The sequence below is a fragment of the Ahaetulla prasina genome, chromosome 1, assembly GCF_028640845.1.
Source record: "Ahaetulla prasina isolate Xishuangbanna chromosome 1, ASM2864084v1, whole genome shotgun sequence".
NCBI classification, from domain to species: Eukaryota; Metazoa; Chordata; class Lepidosauria; order Squamata; family Colubridae; genus Ahaetulla; species Ahaetulla prasina.
This window is the reverse complement of record NC_080539.1, coordinates 191,869,004-191,885,735: the sequence shown is the minus strand read 5'-3', so window position 1 is coordinate 191,885,735 and position 16,732 is coordinate 191,869,004. Positions and strand designations below refer to the sequence as shown.

The window sequence follows — 16,732 nt, the reverse complement described above, 5'->3', positions numbered from 1 at the left end:
GACCTCTTATACACTTCATTTCGCCTTGCTAATTTTGCACCATCTCTCGCCAAGACCTCCTCACCTCTTTCTAGGATCTCTTGTCTCTGGAATGAAGCTGTCACTTTCATTTTTTGCTTCCCTCTCTCGAGGCTGCCAGCAGTCCAGGCCGATCTTAGAGACGGGCTTTTTCTTCTTTAGAATTTAAGAGTGCCGCTCCAGTCTAGTTGGGGATTTGCCTTCCACCTGACCCTCTGGGGCTTACTCTTTAATTTGCAGTTCACTACATGTTCAGCAATGCCCTAAAGTGGCTCCTAATGAAGATATTTCGAGCTTCAGGAATGAAGAATCGTCCCCTCACTCACCCCACGCTGACGTTGCCTCCAGGAAGTCCCCAGTTTCTTTATTTTTAATTATTCTCTGCGACTCACTACAGGTTTCTTACTCACAAGACCATCTGCTAAAAATTAAGCAATGTTTCTTTAAGGAGCAGCTTTCTGTGATCTCAACCCCACCATGTCTTTACAAACGTGGAGAAGATTCTAACACAGGAAGAAGCAATTTTTCTGGAGCCATGGATTACCAAAAAAACCAAACGGAGAAAGCGAATAAGGAGAGGTAAATGGGCAGGAATTCTAATCAAGCTAAGAAATAAGAGAAATAAAACTCCTCTGCCTTCAATTTTCCTAACAATGTATGTTCACTTGCTAATAAGATGGATGAAATACTCCTCTTAAACAGATACAATTCTGATTTTTACAATTCAGCAGTCCTATACTTCTCTGAAACCTGGTTAAATGAATCAATTGAAGATAGCAGCCTGCATATCCCAAGGTTTCAGATTGAACAATCAGACAGAATTACAGAAATACCTGGTAAAAAGAAGGGAGGAGGCTTATGCTTATATATCAACAACAGCTGGTCTCAGAATATACCATATTTTGGGGAGTATAAGACGCACCTTTTTCCCCCAGAAAAGAGGGTGAAAATCTGGGTGCAAACGGAGCTTTAGGAAAAAAAGCCCCAAATGGAGCTTAGAAAAAAAAGCCCCAAACAGAGCTTCAGGAAAAAAGCCCTAAATGGACTTCAGAAAAAAAGCCCCAAACAGAGCTTCAAAAAAGAAGCTCCCAAACAGAGCTTCAGAGGCTTTTTTTCTGATGCTCTGTTTTGGAGGCTTTCAGAGGCAGAAAAAAGTTTTGTCTGAAACAGAGTTTCAGAGGCAGAAAAAAAAGCAAAAAAAAAAAGCAAGGCACAGAGCTCACAACCAAGGAACCTGTTGCTAAAATTCATCTCTGGGAACAGCTGATTGGGAGGCCAATCCACCTGCCAATCAGCTTTTTTCTTATTTTCCACGCCAAAAACTAAGGTGTGTCTTATACTTCAGTGTGTCTTGTACTCCGAAAAATACGGTAACCATAATATAAAAATTCTGTGATGAAAACCTAGAGACATTAATTATCAACTACAAACCATACTATTCACCTAGTGAATTTTCCTCATTTCTTCTAATTGCTGTTTATATCCCACCACAAGCCTGTGTAAACAAGGCATTACGAACTCTAGCTGACCAAATTATGGAGGCTGAAGCCAAATACCCTGATTTACTGGCCATTATTTTGGGAGATCTAAACAAGGCAAACTTAAATAAAGAGCTACCAAAATACTTTCAGCATGTCAATTGTCCCACTAGAGCAAGAATACTTTAGACCATTGCTACATAACACTAAGAGATGCTTATCAGCCTTTACCATGAGCAGCTGTAATATACTCTGATCATTGCATGATTCACCTTTTACCTGCTTACAGGCAAAGACTTAAAACCACAAAACCAAAAATTAAATCAATGAAGATCTGGACTGAGGAGGTAAAATTAAAGCTACAAGCTTACTTTGACTGCACTGATTGGAATATTTTTGAAGATACCTTTGCAGACCTGGATGAACTCATAGATACTGTAACATCATATGTCAGCTTCTGTGAAGACCTATGTGTACCGACAAGAACTTGCAAATATACAGTAACAACAAACCTACAGAAAAGGTGATAAATGCTGTACAATCAGGCCAGAAATGTATTAACAAGGGAGATCAGAGCAGCAAAAAGAGGCTACTCTGAAAAGCTAAAGAATCAGTTCTCAACAAATGAACCAGCAAACATGTGTAAAACTCTTAAAAATATCACCGGCTACAGCAAACCTCCTTCCCAGGCTGAAGGAAATCAACAACTGAAAGTTTGAAAGGAAACTACAACCACCTATCTCCACAACCCCCATCTCAGACACACCAGCAACAGCCAAGCCTCCTACAACTGACCCCATTTCATTGGGTTCACAACCCCTAGTGATCACAGAAAAGGAAGTTCAAGACTTATTTCACAGACAAATGCCAGGAAAAGCTCCAGGCCCAGACAAGATAACACCTTCATGCTTAAAAGTCTGTGTTGACCAATTGGCCCCCATCTTCACCCATATCTTCAATAAATCACTAGAGATGTGCTCTGTTCCTTCTTGCTTCAAATGCTCTACTATCATCCCAGTGCCAAAGAAGCCCACCATCAAGGAACTGAACGACTACAGACCAGTTGCTCTAACATCTGTAGTCATGAAAACCTTTGAAAGGCTAGTCCTGTCCCACTTGAAAACCATCACGGATCATTGGAATTAAGAGATATTTGGAGAGAACATAATACAGAAGAGAGGGATTTTACCTTCTTTTCTGACAGGCACCAATCATTTTCGAGGATTGATTTTATTTTGATTACTAATGATTTGTATTCTAGAGTGAAGAAGACTAAGATTTGTTCAAGAACTCTATCTAATCATAGTCCGGTTTGGATTGAATTTGATCGGGAAAAGGAGGCGAGGAGATCATGGAGGTTGAATGAGAATTTGTTTAAATATGAACAAAATGTAAATGAATGTAAAAAGCAAATGAAAGAATTTTTTATTATGAATATGAAAAAAGAGACATCTATAGAGATGATTTGGGACGCCAGCAAGGCTTATATGAGAGGAAATCTTATACAAATGAATATTAAATACAAAAATAAATTGCAGAAAAAGAAAAAGGAACTGGAAGAGGAAATTAAAAAGAAAGAACAATTACTGATAAATAGCCCAGGAAATAGTAAAATAAAAGAATCAATAAATATATTAAGAGGTCAGTTTAATATGTTGATGGCAGATCAAGTAGCAATTAATTTACAATATGTAAAACATAATACGTTTAATAATGCCAATAAGCCAGGAAGATGGCTTGCCTATTTAATAAGGAAAAAACAGAAATCACGAACGATTGATAAAATAGAATATAGGGGTAAGGAAGTTTATCAAAAGAACTTGATTAAAAAAGCATTTTTAGAGTATTATAGTAAGTTATATACTAGGGATATGATTGATGATACAGAGATAGAAAGATATTTACAACAACAAAATATTTGTGAGTTTACAGAAAACCAAAGAGAAGAACTGAATCAATTAATTACTTCAGAGGAAATTTTGTTAGCAATTAAGCAACTTAAAATCGGTAAAGCACCAGGTACAGATGGTTTAACAGCTGTTTATTATAAAAATTTACAAAATGAGATGGTTGAACCACTTAAAGAGTTATTTAATAAAATTCAAATGAGAGGAGATGTCTCTTCATGGAGGACAGCCTTTATTTCGTTAATACCGAAGGAAGATCGAGATGGTATTAAAGCAGAGAATTATAGGCCTATATCACTTTTAAATACTGATTACAAGATATTTACCAAGATACTTGCTAATAGATTAATGCCAGTGATGAATCAAATAATTCATAATGATCAGTCAGGATTTATTAAGGGTAGGCAGATGAGATATAATGTGAGGCAAATCGTAAATTTACTTGAATATTTGGAACGAAACAACCAAGTCTCAGCGGCATTCCTTTTTTTGGATGCTGAAAAAGCTTTTGATAGATTGGATTGGAAGTTTTTGTTTAAAGTAATAGAAAAAATGCAATTTGGGGATTATTTTATCCATGCAATTAAAGCAATATATCAGAAGCAAACAGCACAAATAATAGTAAATGGTGGGTTAACAGAAACTTTTAAAATTGGGAAAGGGACAAGACAGGGATGTCCCTTGTCCCCATTACTTTTTATTTTAACTTTAGAAATTCTTTTGAATAAAATACGTGGTTCCGATCGAATAAAGGGAATTAGAGTTAAACATCAAGATTACAGATTAAGAGCTTTTGCAGATGACCTGGTTGTTACTGTATCTCAACCAATATACTCAGTTACTGGTTTAAAAGATATAATTGGTCAGTATGGCAAAGTATCTGGATTTAAGGTGAATCAGCAAAAGACAAAGATGATAACTAAAAATATGAATATACAACAAAAAGAAGAGTTAGAACTACAGGTTTTGAAATTGTTAAAAAGGTTAAATATTTAGGAATATATATTACAGCTTCAAATGTTAAATTATACAAAAATAATTATGAGGTATTGTGGCAGAAGGTATGGAAAGAAATGGAGAGTTGGAAGAAGTTACAACTATCTTTGCTGGGAAGAATAGCGGCTATAAAAATGAATGTTTTGCCCAGGTTTTTATTTTTGTTTCAAATGATACCGGTGCTTAAGAATGATATTAAATTACAGGAATGGCAAAAGGGGATTAATAAATTTGTATGGATGGGCAAAAAACCAAGAATAAAATTAAAAATAATGCAGGATACAAGGAAAGGGGTGTCTTAAAATGCCTAACTTAAAATTGTATTATGAAGCAGTTGTCTTATCATTAATTACTGATTGGATTAATTTAACTGAGGAAAGAGTTTTGAATATAGAAGGTTATGGTTTGTTATATGGGTGGCATGCCTATTTATTATATGATAAGAAAGTAGATAAAATATTTAAAAATAATATAATTAGAAATGCATTATTGAGGGTTTGGAGGAAATATCAATATAAATTAGATGGAAAGATTCCAATATGGGCAATCCCGAGACACATGATAGAAAATATAAATATATATCAAAAGATGGAGGTAGTCATCTATAAAGAACTTCTTTGTATGGAAAAGGGGGAATTACAATTAAAATCTAGAGAAAAGATGGGGGAAGAAGGGAAAAATTATACATGGTTCCAATATGGACAATTACAAGCTAGATGGAAATTAGATCAAAAAATAGGTGTTAAGCAAATTGAGGATAATTTGTTAAAACAAATGAGAGATCAAGGCCAACAGCATATTAAGAGGTTGTATAATGTATTAGTAGAAATAGACTCAGAGACTGAATTGGTTAAGGATTGTATGATTAAGTGGGCACAAAATTTTCAGCAACCAATAATGTTGGAAACTTGGGAAAGAATTTGGGTGAGGAATGTTAAATTTACACAAGCGCAAAATATGAGAGAAAATTTTTATAAGATGTTTTATAGATGGCATTTAGACCCCAAAAAATTGTCATGTATGTATCCTAATGTACAGGCTAAATGTTGGAGATGCGATTGTGAAGATGCCACTTATTACCATATATGGTGGACTTGTAAAAAAGTTAAAGCATTTTGGATTAAAGTATGGTGGATCATGCAGAATATTTTGAAAAAGAAGATTAAGTTTATCCGCAGTTCTTTTACTAGGAATAATTATGGATTGTACAGCTATAGAGACTAAATTGATTTTGAACTTAATAACAGCCGCAAGACTTTTGATTGCTCAATATTGGAAGAAAGAAGAATTACCTACAATTGAAGAATGGACACTTAAAGTATCAAATCTGGCAGAAATGGCAAAAATCTCTGCTTACTTGAAAGACTATACACAAGAAAAATATATTTTAGAATGGAAAATGTGGATTGATTATATTCAAAATAAGTATCAGATAAAAAAATATCGAATAGCATATGAGTAAATTTAGGAAATATTTTGTATTAGATATATTTCTGAAGGAGAGGGGAATTGAGAGTGTGATTAAGTGTGGAGAGACTAGAGATTATAATTTAGGAATTATTTTAGATTATGATTGTTAGTTTTGATACCCTGCATTTTGTTCTGGGAAGTCGGGGTGTGGGGTGGAGGGTAATGGGGAGGGGAATTGGGGGGTTGAGGCTAGAGATGGAGTGATGGTTAATGTACAGGGATTATTGAAGATGTATAAATATAATTAATGTAGGGTCGGGTCTGCCCAGTTACCATTTTAGAACGGTGGGGAGGGAGAAAAGAGAGAGTAGGAGGTAGGAAAGAGGAGAAGAGGAAGGAAGAGGGATAGAAGAGGGAGAAGGAAGGTGTAGGGTGGAGGGAGGAGAGGATGTAGATAAGAGAAGGAGAGGAAGGTCTGGAAAGTAAAAGAAGGTAGAAGAGGGAAGAGTGTTAAAAAGGGGGGGGTGACTGGGCAAGCCCGACTAATTGTATATAACTGTACATTGAATGAGTTGTTTGACATGATTGTAAAAATAAAACTTTTTTATGGAAAAAAAAAAAGAAAACCATCACGGATCCGCTGTTAGACCCCTTGCAATTTGCATGCTGAGCAAATAGATCAACAGATGATGGTGTTAATATGACTCTGCACTACATCCTACAACATCTTGAATCTCCAAAGACCTATGCAAGGGTCCTTTTTGTAGACTTTAGTTCCGCATTCAATACCATCATTCCAGACACTCTTCTACTAAACTAAACCAGCTACAGGTACCTGAACAGACTTATAAGTGGATCACAAACTTCCTAACAAACAGGAAGTGGCAGGTGAAGCTAAGCAGAATCACATCAAATACCTGTACAGTTAGCACAAGGGCCCCCCAAGGCTGTATGCTCTCCCCTCTTCTCTTCTCTCTGTATACCAATGACTGCATCTCCAACAATCCATCTGTTAAACTACTGAAGTTCGCAGATGACACAACAGTGATTGGTCTCATTTGAGACAATGATGAATCTGCATATAGACAGATCAAACGACTAGCCTCATGGTGCGACCGGAACAATCTGGAACTGAACACAGTTAAAACCATACAAATGGTGGTAGACTTTAGGAGAAACCCTTCCATACTTCCACCTCTCATAATACTAGACAACACAGTATCAATACTAGAGATCTTCAAATTTCTAGGTTGTACCATTTCTCAAGATCTAAAATGGACAGCTAACATCAAAAAGTCATCAAAAAAGCACAACAAAGAATGTTCTTTCTGCGCCAACTCAGAAAGCTCAAACTGCCCAAGGAGCTATTGATCCAGTTCTACAGAGGAATTATTGAGCCTGTCGTCTGCACCTCTATAACTGTCTGGTTTGGTTATGCAAACCAACAAGACAGACACAGATTTCAGAGGATAATTAGAACTGCAGAAAAAACAACTGATACCAACTTCCATTGAGGACCTGTATACTGCATGAATCAAGAAGAATGCTGTGAAAATATTTACAGATCCGTCACATCCTGGACATAAACTGTTTCAACTCCTATCCTCAAAACGATACTATAGAGCACTGCACATCAGAACAACTAGACACAAGAACAAATTTTCCCTGAACGCTATCACTCTGCTGAAGAAATAATTCCCTCAACACTGTCAAACTATTTACTAAGTCTGCACTACTATTAATCTTCTTATCTTTCCCACCACCCATCTCCTTCCACTTATGACTGTATGATTGTAACTTTGTTGCTTGTATCCTTACGATTTATATTGATATTGTTTCCTGATTGCTTATTTGTACTCTGTGACTATCATTAAGTGTTGTACCTTATGATTCTTGATGAATGTATCTTTTCTTTTATGTACGCTGAGAGCATATGCACCAAGGCAAATTCCTTGTGTGTCCAATCATATTTGGCCAATAAAAAATTCTATTGTATTCTATTCTATGGCACACATGGTTTGTGAATACAGCTACATCTGCCTGCAGTTTTGTAAAACAGCTGTGTCTTTTCCTGGGATCACAGTGTTGCTGCAGAATCCTATGAAATCTTCATACTCTACATAGACCAAAGCACCCTTTTGCGTTTGAATTCAAGGCAACATCCAGCCCTAACGTATAATATTTCTGTCAACAAAGAAAAATTAATATTCACAGTTGCTAAATGTACATCTTGATCATCACAGAGATTTTCCCCAAATCAGACATTCTAGGCGAAGTGACCTAAGTGCTATAAAAAAGGTTCAATGAAGCAATATTTATCAGGCTTCTCTAACTTTTACAAATATCCATATTCTTCACCTAAGATTTGCAGATTTTGTAACTTGTAACTATTTCTGAAAGTATTTAAGCTTCTGCAAAATTAAATTTTAAATTAAATGTCCTTGCCCCTTTCTTATTCTGTAGGCATTTTCTGATGACATCATTATTCAGTTTACTTGATTATTTTTCCAACTGCAAAAATATGTAATTGAATTTTAGCATTGTATTATTTAAAAATATAATAATTCTACCTTCTTTTTCAGTTTTTATAATACTAATCAGGAGAAAATAGAATAAATCCTTAGGATAAAAGTATTAAAATAGAGAAGACCCTAAACAGGATACGGTGTCATTATTGAAGTCAATATACAAATTAAATATAATAAAAGTTCATTGATTTCACTTGGAACAAACCATATCATTACACTGAAGTTAACTGCAACCTACAATCTGTTTGGTAGGTTTAATCACATGATAGACAGATTCTCCAGCAATAATCCTACTAGCTCTTCTAAGGATAATCTTGTAATCTCTTTCATTATTTTGATCCTTCTGCTCTCTCTGATATGTTCCCCTTTTACTTCCTTCAAGCTTAATAATTACTTTGCTAGTCCAATATTCACTCACATTTTAGGCCTAAGTATGTGAATTTATGTTTGCTGATCAGTGCTCCAAGGAGCAGACAGGATTGATAGATTGGTTTTTCTTGCTATTCTTACTATTTGCCTTCAAATTTATAATTCAAAGGCATTGACTTTTTTTTGTTCTTTCTCAGAATCCTGCTTTCATAGCCATTTGAAAGTCCATTGCTTAAACTATTCTGATATTTATTGCCATTGAAAAAGCCTTATTTGTATGGTGTTGCCTAAGTTTTTAATTCCCTTCCATCCAAAGGAATTAAAGGAATTAATCTCCCTTTTTTTTCCTCATGTACCTTGCCAATCTTTATTAGTTTTTTATTTGCCATTAGTTGTAAACTCACTAAAGATATAGCTAGCATTACCTTTTACTCTCTAACATTAAATCCAAAGTCTCTATTTTTACTTTGGCAAAGAGGTCTTCTAAGTGCTCTTTGTTATTGACTAATAAAAGTCATGCCATCTGTGTATCTCAAATTGTCAATGTTTTGACTTCTGATTTATATTCCAGTTTTGGAACTGTAATATTCACTACATAATTTAAACAACTTCAGGAACAATATACATCCTTGTCTCACTGCATTCCAAGTGATGAACCACTGTGTCCAAATTCAGTTTTTATAATAGTTTGCTGTTCATTGTGATGATTCCTGAAAAAAATATTATGTCATTAGCCTCCTTCTTTCCAGTCCTTGCAAATAGCTAGAAATAACTATGCATATATAATGTTAGATATTATCCTATCCTATCCCCTTTTCTCCCTCGGCTTGCCTCACAGAGGCCTCTCCTATCCTAACCCCCTTCTCTCCCTCAAGCTTGCTCATAGAAGGCCTCCCATATCCTATGCCCTCTTGCTGCTGTGAAAGTAAAACTGAAACTGAAACTCCTCTGCTTGTGTTTTGCATTTGGAACAGATTTCTTTTCAGGTGGGGCGGGGGAGTAGAACTTCTTAGCATCAGAGCAGCAGTATGCAGCAGCTGCCAAAAAAGCCAACATAGTTCTGAGCTGCATAAACAGAGGGATAGAATCAAGAACACGTGAAGTGTTAATACCACTTTATAATGCCTTGGTAAAGCCACACTTGGAATATTGCATTCAGTTTTGGTTGCCACGATGTAAAAAAGATGTTGAGACTCTAGAAAGAGTGCAGAGAAGAGCAACGAAGATGATTAGGGGACTGGAGGCTAAAACATACGAAGAACAGTTGCAGGAACTCAGTATGTCTAGTTTAATGAAAAGAAGGAGGGGAGACATGATAGCAGTATTCAGAAATCTCAGGGGTTGCCACAAAGAAGAGAGAGTCAAACTATTCTCCAAAGCACCTGAGGGTAGAACAAGAAGCAATGGGTGGAAACTGATCAAGAGAATCAGCTTAGAACTAAGGAGAAATTTCCTGACAGTTAGAACAATTAATCAGTGGAACAACTTGCCTGCAGAAGTTGTGAATGCTCTAATACTGGAAATTTTCAAGAAAATGTTGGATAACCATTTGTCTGAAATGGTGTAGGATTTCCTGCCTGGGCAGGGGGTTGGACTAGAAGACCTCCAAGGTCCCTTCCAACTCTGTTATTATTATTATTAGAGCATCTTAATAATAATATAGGGAATACTAATGCTCTGGTGATCATTTTGAAAAATCCTTTCTTAGTGAGCACCTAGAAGCCAAGAGGAACATATGTGGCAAAGTTTGTAAGCTTTATGGTTCTGGAGATTTTGTGATGGTGAGTGAGTGGTATTTCGCTTTTATATATAGAGATAGATAAATTTGAGCAAACAGGACCATTTTAATTTGGCACTGAAGAGAGTATGGGATTGGCATCAGCTATCAGCACATCATTCCAAAGTTACAATTTTATCACAGAATGACTTTCATAACATTCTGATTAGCAAGTAAGAATTGTATGAATGGGCTGAACAACAGAACAATTAAGTAGATATATGTGTGACTGAAAAATCAGTTCTGAATAGAGTATCACAATCTTGGGCACCCTTGTTCACTTGAATGAAAAGTTGGAGGAAATGATTATGCAGTTTGCACAAAAATGGATACCTAATTTCCTAGAAGATAGAAATAATATTCAAATTTGCATTGTAGGTTTAAACAATTGGGAAGAGAATAATAGGATAGATTCAATAGATGAATGTAATAATTGTATTTTATATTTATATTTATATAATTTATTTATATATATTTATATTTATACTTTTATGTACACTGAGAGCATATGCACTAAGACAAATTCCTTGTGTGTCCAATCACACTTGGCCAATAAAAAATTCTATTCTATTCTATTCGTGCAATTGGAATATAAATCAAGTCTAAAATGTGGTATACCTAGCTTGGCAAAATACTTGTGAATCAGACTATGGAACTCATTGCTTGAAAATATAATTATGAATATGCATAAGTGTGATGCGTCTATAAATAAGACAAATGCAACTGGAGGCTGCATCACCAGAATATAAACTGTAATCCATAGGGGTGTGATCAGTGGTGAAATGTAAATTTTGTTACTATCGGTTCTGTGGGCATGGTTTGGTGGGGGGGGGGGTAATGTGACTGGGTGGGTGTGGCCAACTTTTTTTTTAACTTTTAAGAACATTTTTTCTACAACTTCTTTGGCTGAAGAAGTTGTAAAAAATGCTTTTAAAAAGGGTCAGACGATCCCAGCTGAGTTGCCTGATTATCAGAGGCTTTTGTTATCTTTTAAAAGCATTTTTTTCCTTTAAAAGGAAAAAAAGCCTCTGACAAACAGGCAACTCAGCTGGGATCATCAGAGCCTTTTAAAAGCATTTTTATAAGCTCTTTAGCCAAAGAGGTTGTAGAAAAAATGCTTTTAAAAGGCTGTGATGATCCCAGCTGAGCTGCGTGATCATCAGAGGCTTTTTTTTTACTTTTAAAAGCATTTTTTCATCCAAAGGAAAAATGTTTTCAAAAGTTAAAAAAAACCCGCTGATATATCATGCAGCTCAGCTGGGCATGGCGGGGGGAGGGATTTTTGCTACCAGTTCTCTGACTCACCTGCTACCATCGCTACCGGATCAGGCAATCCAGTCCGAACTGGGAGCATTTCACCCCGGGTGTGATTCTGTTTTATTCCATTTTGGCCAGGCTTCAGTTCAAGAATTGTGTTAAATTCTGAGCATCATATTGGAAGAAGAGGTTCTCTTTCAAGGCTCTTCACATCAGAAAAGGTTTAAAGAAGGCAAAAAGAATAATTAGGAGATTAAAAATTAAGTCATATGAAAAGAGAATTGGGAATATTTAATATTAAGAACTTCCAGGAAAGCAAGAGCAGAACGAGGAGCTAACAGAAGGACTGATACCTCAAAATTCCTCTCCAGACAAAGGGAAGGACCTGTGATCACCCACAAGCATTCCATACAGAGACTCCCTGCAGGGAGACTATAAAATGGCAGTATCAAGCAGGTTTTAGAGCTTTGGGAGCCAAGGGAAAAATCTTCAAATAGACATTGGGTTTGCCCACTTCCTTTCTTAATCACTTCAGACAATTGCTTGTTAAAGACTTTTTGGATATTAAGAACCTAAAGAACAACAAGTTTCATCACACTAGGTGATTTTCCTTTAATCCTCAGCAAAAGAAGTTTAAGTGTAAGTTTAAGAACTTTTTTTTTTAATTTAAGTTGACATAAAAAGTTAAAAAGTTGATTAAAATATTGTTTTTGGAAAGTTATAAATGGACAACAGGACCAGAGGGATTGGAGAGAAAATGAAATTTATTATAAGAATCCTTCCTGTAGGTTGTTTAAAATCCTGTTAAAATATATGAAGATTTTGAATCTTTCCCATTGGAAAATGTTGTGGATTAGAGAAAAACATAATAAGAGGAATCTTTGAAGACTGAACACTGGGAGCAATCAGAAAGAACTAAATATTATAATTAAAGAGTTGAGAAATGGGGAATGAATGAAGGATGGAGAAAAGTATTTTAACTTTCAAATTCAAATTCAAACGAAATTTGGGAACAATGCACTAAGAAATGTCTATCAAGTTGTTTCCTACCATAAAAGAAGAGCTAGAAGAAGACACAACTGAGAATAAGTGTTTTGGATTTGGATTTAAAAATGATAAACTACAAAAATCATATGGGAAAAGATTCTATACTGGATTTAGAAATGAAATTGGCTACTGTCTTATGAAATAAACAAAATGTAAAAAAAGTTATTTATGTAGTTATTTACCAAGCACATTTAAATTATAACCAAAATATCTTTATACTCCCCAAAGCATGTCTTAACTTTTGAGCACTCCTAATGTTTGAAAATTGAAAGTTGACAAATGTGAAACACCCTAATTTCCATGAGAAATGTGATGGTTATTTCTTCAAAACAAAATTGGATGAAACTCGTTTAAACATTTTTGTAACTCAGATAATTGCTTTCTGGTGATAGTTTATGATTGCATGGATTATTTTTCGCTTAGCTAGATAAGTTTCATGCAGAAACAACTTTAATTGTTGTATCACAAGGTGTAATTTTGATAAGATATAGTTAACAGTATTTGAGTTACAAGAGACTTTTGTGAGTTATATGATCAGACGTGGATTTATTATACCAAGTTAAATGTTGTGCAATTGAAAAAATAGCAGCAGATTTGAATTCTTGGTGAAAAACATATTTTAAAACCCCTCACTGAAAAAAAAAATGCAAAAATTAATTTTCACCCCATTAAATGACATGCCCTAATTGTCTTAATAACTAAAATGGGTGCACAATTCAAAAATCAGGAGAATGGATTTTTAAAAACAAAAGGAAGGAATATAAAGCTGGGTTATTTGATCAAGGTTAAAATATATATGATGTTTTTGCTAGTTGTCTTTAATGGGTTTCTAAGAACAACCAGGACTAGACTTTAAAGATTTATTTATCAATATGAGATGACTGTTTTGTTGTATTTTGAGAGAAAGTGCTAAGCTATGGTGTTAGGAATAAAAGAAAAGATTCCAAAATTAGCTTATTTGATTAAGGTTAAAATATATGTTTTTTGGTATTTTTAAATTTGTAAAGAAATTTCTGAGGGGAGACAAAGAGGGAATGATAAGAAATTAATTTGTGAGACACTATTTGAAGGAATTAAAGATTAATCCCTTGACTGGGTCTAAATGATAAGGCTTTAAAAATTTGTTTATAGATAAGAGATAAGATGAGGGAACAGCATTTTATTTTATTAAAGAAAATTCTAAGTTACTGCGTTAAAAGGAAAGGAATATGAAACTGATTTGTTTGATTAAGGTTGAAACATATGTTGATATTTCTAATTACTCTTAGGCTTTACAATTTGTTTATAAATAAGAAATGAAATACAGGAAGAAGAGATATTTTGTTGAAATGTTAGAGCAGGTAATACAGGTAGTCAACTTACAGCAGTTCATTTAGTGACTGTTTGAAGTTATAATGGCACTAAAAAAAAGTGCCTTATTACAATTTTTCACACTTACAATCATTGCAGCATCCCTGTGGTCACATGACCACAATTCAGATGCTTGGTAACTGATTCATATTTATGATAGTTGCAATGTCCTGGGATCATGTGATCACCTTTTGCAATCTTCTGACAAGCAAAGTCAATGGAGAAACCAGATGTACTTAAGAACCAAGTTACTAACTTAACAACAACAGTTATTCACTTAACAACTATGGCAAGGAAGGTCATAAAATGGAGTAAAACTCACTTAACAAATGTTTCACTTAACAAATTTTGGGCTCAGTTGGGGTCATAAGTTGGGGGAATTGCTGAAATTGTTTTACTTTCTTAATGAAGGGGAAGTGCTTTATATATTTTTTCTTTATATTTTTTCTTTTTCCCTGAACTTTTTCTCTTTTCTCTTTTTTAAAATTTTTCTTAGTTTTTTTTACGTTGTATTTTTAAATGTTAATAAAATCATTATTAAAAAAAGAATTAGGGGACTTCCGGCGGTGACATCAACGTGCACTGGAGCAAAGGAATGGGGTTAGGGTTATGGTAGGTTTAAGACAGCCAAATCCTATTCTTTATTATTTCCAAGAGCAAGACAGGTTACAGAACAGCAGATTCTGATTGATTATTAGAAGGAATTTCCTAAGAGGAAGAGCAAATTGATTATGTTGGTGATGGGTTCCTCTAGATATCTTGAAGTAGAACTATTTATTCAGAGTGCCTTCATCTTGTCCAAGTTTATCTTCATTTTGTTGGCCTTCATCCATCCTGTTACAACTCCAGACACTTCTTCACGATTTTTTAAAACAGTATTTCAACACATTCTGGATGATTCCAAGAAACAGGGATAAACATACTCAGCATACAAATAATATGTATTTCAAATACAAGGATGAAAATTTACTGCTTTTGTTTAACTGGTAGGGGGACATGGGGATTCAGATAAAACTTTTTGGAACTAACTCACAGTTCAAAAGGTATGCAATAAAGCAGACAATCCTCATTATTATTGTCTGAAACTAACTTTTAAGAGAAATGAAGAATCATTACATCATTAGTACTCACTTACAGAGATCATCAGATAAAATAGCAAGACAGATGTTAACAACATCACTCAAAACATCTGCAAGATACTTTCCTGGCAAGTTCCTTCCCTAGTCTCCCCTAATACTGGTTTGACTTGCCCTTTTTAAAATAAAGAACAGAATTATCTGAGATCATCATTATATAAAAGAAAGTTGCAAATTAAGATATTTTTTTTAATCTCAAGCACTTCACTGATAGAGTTACTTTTCCATTTTCTAAACCTTTTTATTTTATATTACAGGTCATATTGTGGCTGCTGCAAGCAATGATGGAACCGTTAAGACTTTGGAACTCAAATCGGGACATCTTTCCAGCTTATTGGGCCATGAAGATAAAGTTCAGAGTGTTATATTTGATCATATGGCAGAACATCTAATTTCAGGTGGTTCTGATGGCACTATTCGTATTTGGAATTGAGACTATTTCTCATAGCACTGAAAGTGGCTTATAATGCCCTAAGCTGAAATAAACAATTACATTTTACATTAAGTAAAATCTCTATATTTTACTTAAATAGAAACAATATTTCAAACTTTATTTTTCTTGTATCTTTTGTCATTCTTTAAATATGTATTAAAATATATACAATTTGCCATTTTCCTGGAGAAATAGCTTTATATTGACATCTAATGACAGAAAACATGAACTGCAGAGAACCCCTACCCCACCCCTTTTCAAGTTATTATAGTAAAAGCTACAACTGACTGTCTCATTTTGTGAAAATAATAAAATATTTAGTTTACTATAGTTTCTGCAAAGAAATTTGTTTTGGGGGGAGCTTAATATTTCTCCATATAACATTAAAAAAATGCATGCATATACAAACACTGAGATTCACATGTAGCCATTATAGTAATTTTCGGGGTGGGGAGGAGTTCTGCATTAACAAGGCAATAATCAGACCGACGCTTTGGTTGTTACCTGCCAAATCATTCAGTTAATGCAGAAAGCTTCAATCTACCTACTTCCACTTCCTGTAACGTAGTCCTGCAGTCTGATCCTAGTGCCTTGAAAATAAGCAAAAAATTTTTTTAATGAAGGTGATCATCAGATGTAGATAACATTTAGGAGGCATTTTTTAAATACCTTTTCCTTAAGAAAAGTGCCTAAGGATAAATCTAATGCCAGTGAGCAAATGTATCGGACTGGGGAGGGGGTGGGAGGGGGGGAGGTGCTGCTCAGAGGAGCGGCACGTTCTGCCTGCATGATGCAAAATGAGAGTCACAGGCTGCTGTCCGTGGTGCTGAAGATTTCCAACTCTTCCCCCTCCGGAGGAATAGCTGCTGGGATGCTGCTATCCAGGATACTGAATCTTGCTGAAAGTTGTTATTGTGATTAAGAGCCACAAGAACCCCATTGCTTATTTGGGGAAAAGCCTCTAGAAAGCAGCATAGCATGATGGTGCTGCTGACTGCATTTCAGTCTGGATTGGCTCTGAGCATG

General features: G+C 35.0%; 1 protein-coding gene across 1 annotated transcript in view; it reads left to right on the top strand.

The window, feature by feature from the left end:
• Positions 1 to 15,958, top strand: part of SPAG16 (sperm associated antigen 16) — a 428,424-nt gene extending 412,466 nt beyond the window's left edge. The window contains exon 16 of the mRNA XM_058186100.1: positions 15,531 to 15,958. Coding sequence (XP_058042083.1) covers positions 15,531 to 15,706 — 176 coding nt within the window. The 3' untranslated portion in view covers positions 15,707 to 15,958. The remainder of the gene's footprint in view (positions 1 to 15,530) is intronic.
• Positions 15,959 to 16,732: the final 774 nt, after the last annotated feature.